The sequence below is a fragment of the Motacilla alba genome, chromosome 14 (genome assembly GCF_015832195.1).
Source record: "Motacilla alba alba isolate MOTALB_02 chromosome 14, Motacilla_alba_V1.0_pri, whole genome shotgun sequence".
Taxonomy (NCBI): Eukaryota; Metazoa; Chordata; class Aves; order Passeriformes; family Motacillidae; genus Motacilla; species Motacilla alba.
The window spans coordinates 13178025-13189896 of NC_052029.1; the positions used below are offsets into that span (position 1 = coordinate 13178025).

Genomic DNA, 11872 nt, shown 5'->3' on the forward strand with positions numbered 1-11872 from the left:
CTGCTGGGCGCAGCACAGAGCAGGAGCTGCAGCCGCCCTTGGCCAGGAACACAATCACCTCTTCCCCAGTCCGGCTCGCAGTGCCTCACAGGCAGCCAACTGGGACAACAGTCCACGCCACAAACAGCTGGATAAACGCTTATGTCCTCCCCGGCAGGGAGGGAGGGGGGAAAGCAGGGAAGGTCCAAGCACAGTGAGTACCTTCCCACCAGCACCAGGACGGACACCACACAGCTGCCTGTGCTTACCACCATCAGTGCATCCCTTATCCTCTCCTTGCAGAAGCAGCAGATTCCCAGGAAAACTGCTTTCAGGGCTCTCCCTCCAGCACACACCTCCCCATCTCTGCCCCGTGCAGCTCGGCGAGGCACAGCCGCAGCTATTCCTCATGCACACATTTATGGCTGCAAACAGCTGTGAGCTGGAGTGCTGACAGTGTAAATCTTTGCCACCTCCTCCCCTGCCTGCCGGGGCAGCTCCAGTGACACCCGAGGCACCGGAGCCGCTTTGACTCTGTGCCATGCACGAGACACCAGCGATACGAGCCCCTGAACATGCCGGGCTGAAACCAAAGCTCCCCGATCAGATGTGCCTGGACTCCAGCGGTGGCTGGTCCCCGTCCCCAGCAGCCACAAGCTGCTGTCACAACCCACCACTCTCCGCGCCAAAAACCGCCCCAAAAGCCATATTTACACCCCATGCCACGGGACTGGCAGTAGCTTCAAAGCCCTAATTTACAGCCTCAATTCTCTGCATCCCCTGAAAGCCTTCGATCCCATCCCCAGGATCCAGAACAGCCAGGGCAATTTAACTCCCCATTTAATCTTCTAAGGGCCCTGGTGAGCTCAGAGACAGCATCCTCTGGCAGGGGGTCCACACTCCCAGACTCTGCTGGCTTGAACAGCGCCGCGCCGCTTTCCTTCAGCTGCAAAAATCACTACCTTAAAAGCCAAGGCGAATTCTCCCTCCAGCTCAGCACAGCTCTCTATTGTTTCTTTTAATTTCATTTTATTCCACGTGGGAATCTGTGTCCAGGCTGCTTTATTTTTAAGCGGCTCTTGCTCAATATTTACTATCGCTCGCAGCTGCGTCAGCACGGGAACACTGCGCGCTCGCGCCAGGTTTCCGACCAGCCCTCCCGCAGCCATTCCCCCCGTGCCGATGCCATGCCGTGATTTTCCTGCCATGTCACCCTCGTGGTGAATCACCAGCCCCCCAGAGCCACAGGACACTGAAGGGCAGGGTGTCAGCACAGGGCATGGGAGGGTTCCCTGCTTCCATGGAAATAAATAACATCAGGCCGAGCCCTGCCGCTCACCTCCTCGCCCAGGAGCTGGAACAGCCCCAACAGCCTGGAGATGGCAGAGGAGGAGAAAATGGGAAGTGGCCCAAGGGACTGGTTCTGCCCCAATGTCCTGGAGACTTAGGTTCCACCATACAACAAAACAATGGCAATCTAAAGTATGCCAACGCCTCAGGAAAAGGGCACCAACAGGATACTCTGAAGATCCCCCACAAGGTCACCCACCAGCTCCCCATCAACAGCATCTCCATGGGGACAGCAAGAAGCCACCCAGGTGGGGACACGAATCACTCTGGCAAAGTGACGGTGGCCTTTCCTCACACTGGAGGGGTCAAGATGGAAACCATCCCAGTGGGATTCTTGACATGAGGTGCAGCCAGTCCGCTCAGCCTGAAACACGGGGTCTGGGCAGCAGCGATCTGGTCCCACACTAATCCTGACACTCAAACCAGCGTCAGTGCTCCTGGGTCACTGCCAGCTGCTACAGCAGAAGCTTCTCCCACATGCCCCCAGCCTGAAATCCCCCACCACGTCAGATGTCTCTCCTTTTCCACTGGAATAATTAAACCCGACACCCCAACAGGGCTCCACCAAAACCTCCAGGCTCTCACTACACAGCCACACAGCTCTCCTTAAACAGCAAGGAGTGACACGGTGGAGTCTTCAGCTGCACATTTATTAAAATGCTGTATGGAAATTGAAAAAATAATAATTTTAACTCTCAAACTGATTAGAAGAATCCCCAGGAATGCAGAACCTGGCTGCTAGATTGCAGTCTCGCCTTCATCCTGATTTTCTAGGACAGCATGAAAATGCCTTTGCTCTGGTTCATCCTTCACCATGTTGAAGATTCTTTAGCCACTGGTGTCCAGCACAGGGGCCCTAAGGCTGACTCTGCTCCTGGCACTGGATACACACTTTCAGTACAGGTGCTCCCCCTCTTCCCTAAGCACAGAAATTTAACCCATCCCATTTTTAAAAATCTTATTTTTTTAAATCACCCAAACTTGGTGCAGAAGATGATACAAACAAGAGAGCCCCCCCTCCCTGAGCCCTGCCCGCATATTTAACCAGGCGCCACCCACGCACTGTCCGTGCCTTCATTAGAAAAGAGCTCCTTACCCTTCACTGCCAGAGCCAGGAGAGCCACAGGAGCTCGGTGGGGGAGGTTATTGTGGGATGGCACCGGTGCTGGTCCCCACATCACCTGCACCGAGTGCCTGCCAGCAGCAATTAAATCAGCCTTCAAAGAGAGATCCCAGCTTTCCCAGCACCATTAGCCGTGCCCTGGAGGGAACACAGTCTATTTTCAGCCACAATGACTTAAGATCAGGTCACTAGCAGGTTAAATGGGACTGTGCAGCATCATCTCCCTGCCCTCCCATTGAGAAATTAAACTCCGCTGTGTGATGGGCAGCACCAGCCCTGGACACACACCAGGTGCCCGTGGAAAGGTAAATGCCACCTGCCTACCTGCCTGCTCTTCTCCTCTGCTTCCCATCACTGGCCACGGACACCCACTGCCCTGGCTGCCTTACCTCTGCGTGGGGTGGTGAGAGGGGGCTCACAGCAGGATCACCCCTGGGTTCCTCCCTGCCTGTCCTCCTGTCCAGCACAGTGACAGTGACAGCTCACAGCCAGAATGGTCCCACCATGCCCAAGGCCAGGAGTGTTGGAAGGAGCCTCAGCACCCCTCATCCTGCAAACCCAGGCCCGCACAGTGCCAGACAAGGGCTGCTCATCTCACCCCTTCCTCCCCATGGCCCAAATGCAAGTCCCCAAGCTGGGGACTGCCCCAGGCCACCAGTTCCACCAGGGTTTCACCACAGCCACCAGAGAGGCGGCATCTCCCCGCAGCAGCTCCATCTGCTCTGCTGGTGGATCCACCACCGAAACCCAACCAGCCACCCCACCAGGAACATCTGGCAGGGAGGTGGCAGCTGGATGTGGGTTTGTTTTGCCTCCCAGGCTCCTGCCAGGCGCAGTCAGCACGAGCCGGGATGACTCAAAGCCCGGGAGACACAGCCTCCGCCGCTGCTTATTTTAAACCCTCTTGTCTGCAAAGCGGCTGCTGCGGCTCAGCACCTCTCGGGGTGCTTTGCAAAGGGGGTGGCACTGCAAGGCAAAACTGAGGCACAGCCCCACGATCACACCTGGGCACCATATCACCACTGCCTGTGTGCTCAGCAGTCACTGAGCTCAACACAGGGGGCCAGCAGCAAGAGGGGATCAGCTCCGAGAAACAGCCCAGGGCTGCAGCAAGGACATTGCCAATGACCCAAAAGAATCGTCGGCTCTGGCTTCATGATTCCTCTTGGATACAGCATAGCCAGGACACAGTAAGTGCAGGGTGAAGCTGAATGCTCCCAGATTAGCATGTGCTGCTCTGTGTGCCACAGGAGTGAATGCATGCCTCTCCCAGAGCCCAGCACTTACTTAAACAGCATCTGCAGGGACCAAAACCACCCTGGGAAAAATTCAGCGACAGGCTGCAGGCATTTGGGGGTGGAAGAAAGGGATCCACACACAGATCACAATCTCGTAACAATCTTTTCCTTAGGAAACCAGGCTCAAAAGCTCAGCCTCTGCCAAGCCTCTCCTCTTGACCCCACACTAAACCTTTTTTCCTTCCAGATGCTCCTGTCCTTCCCACACTCTCTTGAACATCGGCCCATGCCACCTTTTCTGCACCAAAAAAGCACTGAACCATGAAGCAAAGGTGTATCTGCAGCCAGCAAAGGCCCAGGACCCCACACCTCCCCACTGCTGATAATGGGAGATAAACGCATGGGCAAATATTATGGCAGTGTGGTTTAATTCCTGATGAATTATGCAAATCCGTATTCAAAGTGAAGTGAAGCCCTTGGGCTCTTGACAAATTGCCAAGCTGGCCCCGATGACACCAGGCAGGGACGGCCAGTTCTCCATCAGGTGAGGGACTGCATGGGTGCTCTATATATGCATATATACACACATGTATGTGCTTGCACATGTCAACTCGGGAGACCATGGAGTGCCTGCAAAAATGGTCCAAGAGTGACTTTTGCACTTCTCCCTCTTCCCAGCTGCGTAAGTGTTTCCAAAGAAGGCCACCAAGCTTTTGTGTCCTCCACAAGATGGAAGCAGCTTGGGGTGATGGCGAGATTCAAAGCAGGACATAAGATAAAATCCACCACGTCTGGGGGACAGGAGGGGAAAGCCTGAAACACTTGTGCCAATATGACTGTCAGCCTTGAAGCTGAGGAAAGGAAGATCTGTCCACAAAATAGTCACAGAGAGGGCTCATCTGATGAAAGTAGGAATTTCCGATCCCACACAAACCCCGAACATCCATTAAAAGTAGCAGAAGAATTACTGCTTTGTGTCACTAATCTCATTAGGGAGAAAGCCCTGCTGCAGTGCCGGGATTGCAAAGGGAAACCCCAGCACGCCGCACACTCCAGGAGCCTGGCACAGTGTGCCCTGCCCATCCGAGCGGAGTCGGGGCTCCCACGGGCACCCCAGCAAGGTGCCTGCACCCTTCTTTACTCACCCGCCCGCATCTCTACTCGCTGGAGCATCATCTGCTTGGCTTGTGTGTGACACGGCGTGTGGGATGTCCCCACGCCCAGCAGACCAGGACGCAAACACCAGGGTGACACACACTGCCTGGTGATAACACGGGAGCTGCTCCATCCACACACACACTGCCTGCGAGCAGCACACAGCCCAATCCCTCCAAAACCCTTCCTCCCCAGCACAATGGACAACGCCGTTATTATTTAAAATTTTATTTTTTAATTAAAAGCAATTAAACCAAGTGTGTTAAAAGCATATTCAAGTCACGGGGAATTCTGCTGAGAAGGGATGGGGGCATGAAGGGAATTAGGGGCAATACATCCAACTACCGAAGGTAAAACGGGCTCTTTGCTGGCAGGGATGCGTCAGGATAAGATGGATGGAGGCAGAAGCAGGAGCAACCTTTGCAGAAGTTGCCGGGGATACAGCTCCAGAGAGACAGGCTGAGTGCCTTAAAATTTCTGTTATTCCTCTAAAAAGACATAATCCCTCCTGAATATTACTCCTTCCCTTGCTCCAAGCCCACCATGTTTGGCTTGCCTGCCTGCATCCAGCTGCCTCAAAATGGCTCTTTGGCCACTGCTACGCCAGCAATAAAATTTATTCCCAAGGTCACTTCGATCCTTTTGCCACTATTTCAATCTGGCTGCATTTAAACAAAACCCAGCCTCAGACACACTGAGCCCCCCCCCTCCTCAGCCCCTCCTTTCTGCCCATCACTTCCCTGATTTAGCGCTGCCAAAGTCTCAACTACCTTTCGCTTCCCATAACCGTCAGCAGCAACAGCTGGAGAGGAAAACGGGAGCATATTGTGCACCCAACAGCTGATCCTGGCGGCGTGGGGAGCGAGCCCAACTGTCGGTGCCGCGGCGCCGCCGCATCGGGGGCTCCCGCCGCGCGTCCCCCAGCCAGCGCCCACGGGCACCGACCTACAGGGGCTCTGTGGCTGCCGTCCCCCTGGTGTTTAAGAGCTGGGGAGAAGCGAACAATAAGCAAAGCAAATAAACAGCAGAGAGGGACGGCGGGTGCGTGGCGATGCCTGCAGATATCCAGCTGTGGCATCCCGGATGGGAGGAAACTCGGGGAGAAGGAAACCGCCAAATCCTAGTGGCGAGGGTGAGGCAGGCACACCGGAGCGGTCCTCTCCCAAACTTTGGATTTCAAAGAACATCCCCAGCTGGAAAAGCCAGCGAGAGGCTGTGCAGCTGGACACGGCGCTGCTCCCTCATCCCAGCTCCAACGGGCAGGGAACTCAGGGCTGCCCTCAGCTCCTCCATCCTGCCTGCATTTTCAGGTTGTTCAGGGCGCAGCGTGCTCTCCGTTTCAGCAGCAAGGCTGAACAAAGCACTCCCTTGTCCTCGGCACCTCGAGCAGGCGATGCTGGATCGCGTTACCTAACCCAGACCAACATCTCCTCGTCCCGGCACGGCAGCTTTCGTGTCAGCACACGCCAGGCTGGCCCCGATTCCCTGCACCACCTCCTGCCTGGAGCTTTAACTGGACCAGTTTAGTACACGGTGAAAACACACGGGGCCTTGTTTGGACTCGTCGGGCGCTAACCCCAGCTCGGGGAGGTGATCCGACACCCTCGCGCCGGTCGCAGCCGCGGCCGAACCGCAAGGCGCTCACCTGGAAGGCTGCCATAATGACGTTAATTCCCATTAACAATGTTCATTTCCATATTCATCAGAAGATGGTGAAATGACAAGATGGGGGGTTATTTACTATATAATTATAAACTAATTTCAGCTTTACCCTGGGTTATCCTAGGAAGGAGATCTAAAATTTCCCTTACGAAAGCCCTGCTCTGCTAACCACGTCTGCAGTGAGATTAATTCCCAGCGATTTCCATTTCTCCAACAGCTGTTCTGCTGGGAAAGAGCAGGAGCTTGTCCCCAACACCAGGGACCTGCCCAGTGCCCCATGCCACCCCCATCTAGGATTTCTAGTGCCAGCTCTTCCTCCAGATCAGATTTTCTCTGGCACACCATCAGTCAGGGATGGGACCCGTGGTTTTCCAACCCTACCAAGGAGACTCTGTACTGGGTAGGAAGCAAGGCTCGCTCCAAGTGGGAGAAAGGCTGCTAGAAACCACACTAATAAATGACACCTTTACCAGCCTTGCATTACCAGAGGCAGGCACAGACTCCTGCCCATTCACCTGGGGAGGTGTTGGAAACTCTCACACTGCAGAGGATCCCGCAGGACCTTGCTCCGAGCAAGTTTACATCACCACATTGGCCCTTGGGCTCTTGTCCACATTCCAAGCCCAACATCCCTACCAGCTACCACTGCTTGGGATGGGCACTTCAATGGAGCATGCAGCACAGGCTGGACAGTCCTTCCCACTGCTCCTGAAGGATGGAAATACAACCCCACAGCCCACCAGGACCTTGGGAAAAATCACCGGGACATCAGAGAAACACAGCAGCTCAGAGTGGGAGACTCCCAAAAATGCACAAATCCACCACCATTTCAGCCCAGACACCGCTCCTGCCTTCCTCACAGCCTACGAGTTGGCCACCAGCCCAAGGGAGCTGCAGGGACATCACTCCATGGCCGAGCACTTCCTCCACCCCCGGGGATGCCGGGTGTGAAGAGCAGTGTGTGACGGGACCGAGCACAACATCACTGCCCAGCACCACCTCCCCGAGCCCCACTGGGACAGGCACACTCCCTGGTCTGTCTGAAAACACGTCTCAAAAAGCATCTCGTTTCACCGGGGCCCCAGGGGAGGGGAGGCAGCCTCCCAGGCAGGTCTCCGTGCCCTCCACATTCCTCCCGGTGTTACACCGAGCCCCTGCCCCAAGGAGCCCCCTGCACCACCCCTTGAGCAGGCAGGGAGGGGGAACCACGATTTCAAGGGCCATTAAACACCGATGGTATTTCCCTTGCAGCACCAAAACGGGACCAAAAGGAGCCGTGCTGAACCAGAGGCAAAATCCCGCCGCTGGTCCGGGAGCCATCGTGCTCCGAGAAACGCGGAGGAGCGGGGCACGGATCGCTCCAGCGCTCAATCCATGCTATCCCAGTCTCTCTATCAGCAAAGCAAGTTGAGCATGGATGCAGTTTGATGAGTGAATTGTGCTTCCACCGGCATTGCCGGCAGCAAGGCCTCCTGCAAAATCTGCGGGCTCAGCAGAAGCACCATTTTGCCATTATAAGGATGGCTACAGTGGGATTTTGCTGGCACAGCAGCGCTGTCCTGGGGGATGGAAGGGTATTTTTATTTCTTTTCCTATTCTCCTACCTGGCCCAGCTGTCTGGAAAAACTTCTCCCCGGGCACAGCAGGCCTGAAGGACAGTCTCCAAAATCTGCCTTAAATCCCTGCATTTGAATGCACTTGCTAATGTGAAGTAGGAAAGCAGGGAAACCAAAATCTCTCCCCTCTGTCTGCCCGCTTTCCGTCCAGCCACGTTTTGGAGCTGGATTTAACACAGTCAACCCTGCCCATAGTGGTGTGTCCCTTTTCCCGAGCACTGAAAAGTGTTTCTGAAGCATCTTTTAATGGAAGAGGCTGAGCATCCTTTTATACAAACACGGATCTGTTCCTGCAGCCCCCCCACCCAAGAAAGGATACTTCAGCACAGAGCAAAAATCACATTTTTATTAATTACTATTAATATTATTTTAAACTCAGAGCGTCTTTCTTTGAGTGTAGGTGATCCTTGCTCACACACAGCCCCGCTGCTGCCTGGCAGGGACACGGTCCAAGAGCAGCCCTTCGCAATCGCGTCTGAGGGAGCCTTTTCCACCTTCCCCAAAACACAGAGCCTGCCAAGAACAACACGCTCCTCCGGGATGGAGCAGAGACCAGGACCCAAAGACAGTGGCACAGGGAAGGAGCAAAACAATAAACGTCCATATTTTGAGCTGCTGCAGAGTAGAGCGAGTCCGTGCTTTAATGGACTCAGCTGCCTCGTTCCATCGATTGCAGCCTTTTTTTAAGCCTTCCACCAAGCTCCAGGCATGAAATTCCATTGCGAATAGTGCCTTTCCTCCACTATCCCTCTGCAAGGCTCATCAGGGGAGCACCCCCCTGCCCTCCTCAGGGATGGGGAGATGGCGATGCCCAAGAGTACAGGGGGGACAGGGAATGGCATCCCCACTCAGCTCCCGCCTTGGCCTCCAGCTCACTCCTCCCTCCTTGCGCTTCCAACAAAGGGGCTTCTGTCCCTGTGTCCCCCCGCTCCTGCACGGCAGCCAGCCGTGGAGCAGAAATCACCACCATGGAGCAGAAATCCCCCCGAGAGGAGCCGAGGGTCCAGGGGTCACTGGACACAGCCCAGGTGCCCGTACTTCGGCGCTGGGGCAGAGCCCGGCTGCTGGAATGAGCCGAAGGTACGGGAAAAACAAGGAGTCGGTGCCGGCCATGACTGGATTCTCAAATATGGCCAATCGTGCTATTTTTACAGGGGCGTATTTATTTTCGGAGGACGCTGGGACGGATTCAAGAGTCTCTTTCTTCAGCCCGGCGGTATTTAAGGATCGGTTTGAACTGGCTCTATTTAAAGGCTTTGCCTCCTGCCCACTTTTCTTAACCCCTTGCACAAGCCTTTGCGTTCCACCCCTCCTAAAAACAAAACAAACCCCCAAAAAAACACAACAACAACAAAAAAACAGCACCAAAACCACACACCAACAGCACTGCGAACGCAAACCTACAAAGGGCCCCTCGGTAGCAGGAAGCAATCATCATTTCAGGCAATATTGTTAAAGCCGTAAAAAAACAACAACAAAAAAAATTATCCCTGCCTATCCCGCCGCTGTGGTTTAATGGGAGTTTCAGCTGTTAATTGTACAGATCTTTTTAATGGAGTTTAGCCTGACTGGGAATTGCCGTGACAAAGCCGAGCTTTGCGAGGATCGTGCCGGGGAGCGGACGGGGAGACCGGGCAGCACTGAGGTGCAGGGACAGGGGATTTCAAACAACTCTCAGAAAAAGGAAAATAAAAATGATTTTTAAAATAAAATAAGAACACAGTAAAAAAGAATTGGAGGTATCACACACCCCACTCCCTCTGCAAGGGGACCCAAATCTGAGGCTTTCTCCCAGCGGGGTAGGAAAGCTCCCAGACGGCATCACGGAGCTTGGTCAGCTCAGAGAGGCCAGAGCTCTGTGCCTCCCTCCTGACCTGCCTGGATTTCAGAAAAAGAAACTTTGGGAGGAGAAATAAAACTGAAAAAAAAAACCAAATACAATTACCCAATAAAAAATAAGAATAATTTAAAAAACACCAAGACCCACACTCGGTTTGGCTTGAGATTGTCCAGATGAATTTTTGCAAAGATTGTATTCTGCTGCAGTAGGAGATGGAGGAGAGGGGGAAAAAATAACCAGGGAGAAAAAAAAAAGGGAGGGAAAAAAAAAAAGACAAAAGGGAAGGAAAAAAATAAGGTGTTTGCCCATGTGCTTGGCTTCATAGCCCCGTTCGCTTTACACCTCTCCTCTTAGCACCTGGGAAATTGGCACTGCCACCTAGTCTAAAACTAATAAATCTTTTTCCCTCGATTCAGGCTGCTTCCTTCTCTGCAGATGTTGGCAATCAGGTTTGCAAATTTCAAAGTCATTCATCCCGGGCGGCTGGGAGAAAAGCAGGTTTATTATTGCAAAACCTGTCACCCTCCCAACGCCTAAAGTAAACTCCGAGTCACCTCTCCACGCCCAGGGGAAAGAAAGCGGAAAAAAAAAAAATTAAAATAGAGCCAGGGAGGGAAATCAAACGGTCAGAAATCCCTTGTGTCCTCCTACAGGACCGTGGGCAGGAGAGTGCGGCAGCGTCCTCCCAGCAGCGCCGGACTCCGCCAGCCACTGGGAATGTGAGCTAGGAAAAGGGGAAAAAAATGAAAAGCCTCCAAAAAACAAAAGTAATTTAAACAAATAAATAAAAAGCTGACTGTGGGGAAAAAATAAACTGGGTATATTTCAGCGTCTACTGTTTTCTTGGTTTTTTTTTTTATGGATATGCAGCCGTGGGGCTGCCCGAGGATGAAGTGCGTTGAGAAGGGGGAAAAAATTCAAGGATGGAGCAGTCACTGCGCACTCCATGGCAGCTTTGTTTGCGGATTTAAAAAAAAAATAAGAATTATGGAGGGGGGAAAAAAAAAAAGAAAAAAACAATATCAAAACCAGCGGTGCCGGCAGCGCTGCCCGGGGGCAGCGGGACCTCAGCGGGGCTCGGGCAGCACCGGGCAAGAAATCACCAAAAGACCCCATTTTACCTCTTTTCCCAGTCCAGGGATGGTTTTTTTGGCTGTCCGGGAAGCGCAGCACCGGGCAGCGCAGTCCCGTCCCTCCGCAACCCGGTCTGCACCTCTCCCAGCTTTCCCGAAAATCGGATTTATTCCCCGGATTTATTCCGCAGCCGCCGCGGCGGGGATTTTCCTCGGTGCCAACAAAACCGTACGCTGGAAGCGGGGACTTCTATCGGATAGGCGCGATTTTTTCCCCCTATTCGTCTATTTTTTACTCCATTCCCTTATTTCTCCACCATCACCCTATTTATTTTCGCACTTCTTCCCCACTCCCCTATTTTTTTTTTCGCCGAATCAAAACAACGCGAAGCACAAAACACTTGGGCAAAACACGCGAAAAAAAGCTGCGAGCGCATAAATATATAATCATCACGAGGATATTTATATTTTTGGGGGGATCGGGGTGGTGGTGGGGGTGGTTGGGGTTAAAGCCCGATCCCGCGTTCGCCGCGGAGGGAAGGGAGGGAAGGCGCGGGGGTTCCGCGGAGCCTTACCCGGGTGGGAGTGGAGGCTGATGCCCGATGCGAGGAATTTTCCGGGCTGGAGGGCGGCGGGGAGCCCGGCAGCCATGGGCCCGGCGGCGGGGGCCAGGCGGCCGGTGGCTCCCAGGCGGTGGCTCTCCATGGCCAGCCCGGAGAGCAGCGGAGGGGGGCCGTGCACCGAGCGGGGGGGCCCGAAATCTCGGCCATCCATCATCCACTCGCCGGCTTCACGGAGTCTCCCGGATCGCTGTCGATGCCCGCCACCGCCTTCCC

At 54.1% G+C, this 11872-nt stretch overlaps 1 protein-coding gene across 4 annotated transcripts in view; it reads right to left on the reverse strand.

Annotated features, from left to right (window-relative positions):
• The window catches only part of TNRC18 (trinucleotide repeat containing 18), a 55040-nt gene extending 43168 nt beyond the window's left edge, over positions 1-11872 (reverse strand). For 3 of the 4 annotated variants that reach the window (XM_038151861.1, XM_038151862.1, XM_038151860.1), the window contains exon 1: positions 11612-11872. In XM_038151861.1, the coding sequence (XP_038007789.1) occupies positions 11612-11813 (202 nt within the window). In that variant the 5' untranslated portion in view covers positions 11814-11872. The remainder of the gene's footprint in view (positions 1-11611) is intronic. The other variant, XM_038151859.1, reaches the window with a different exon arrangement.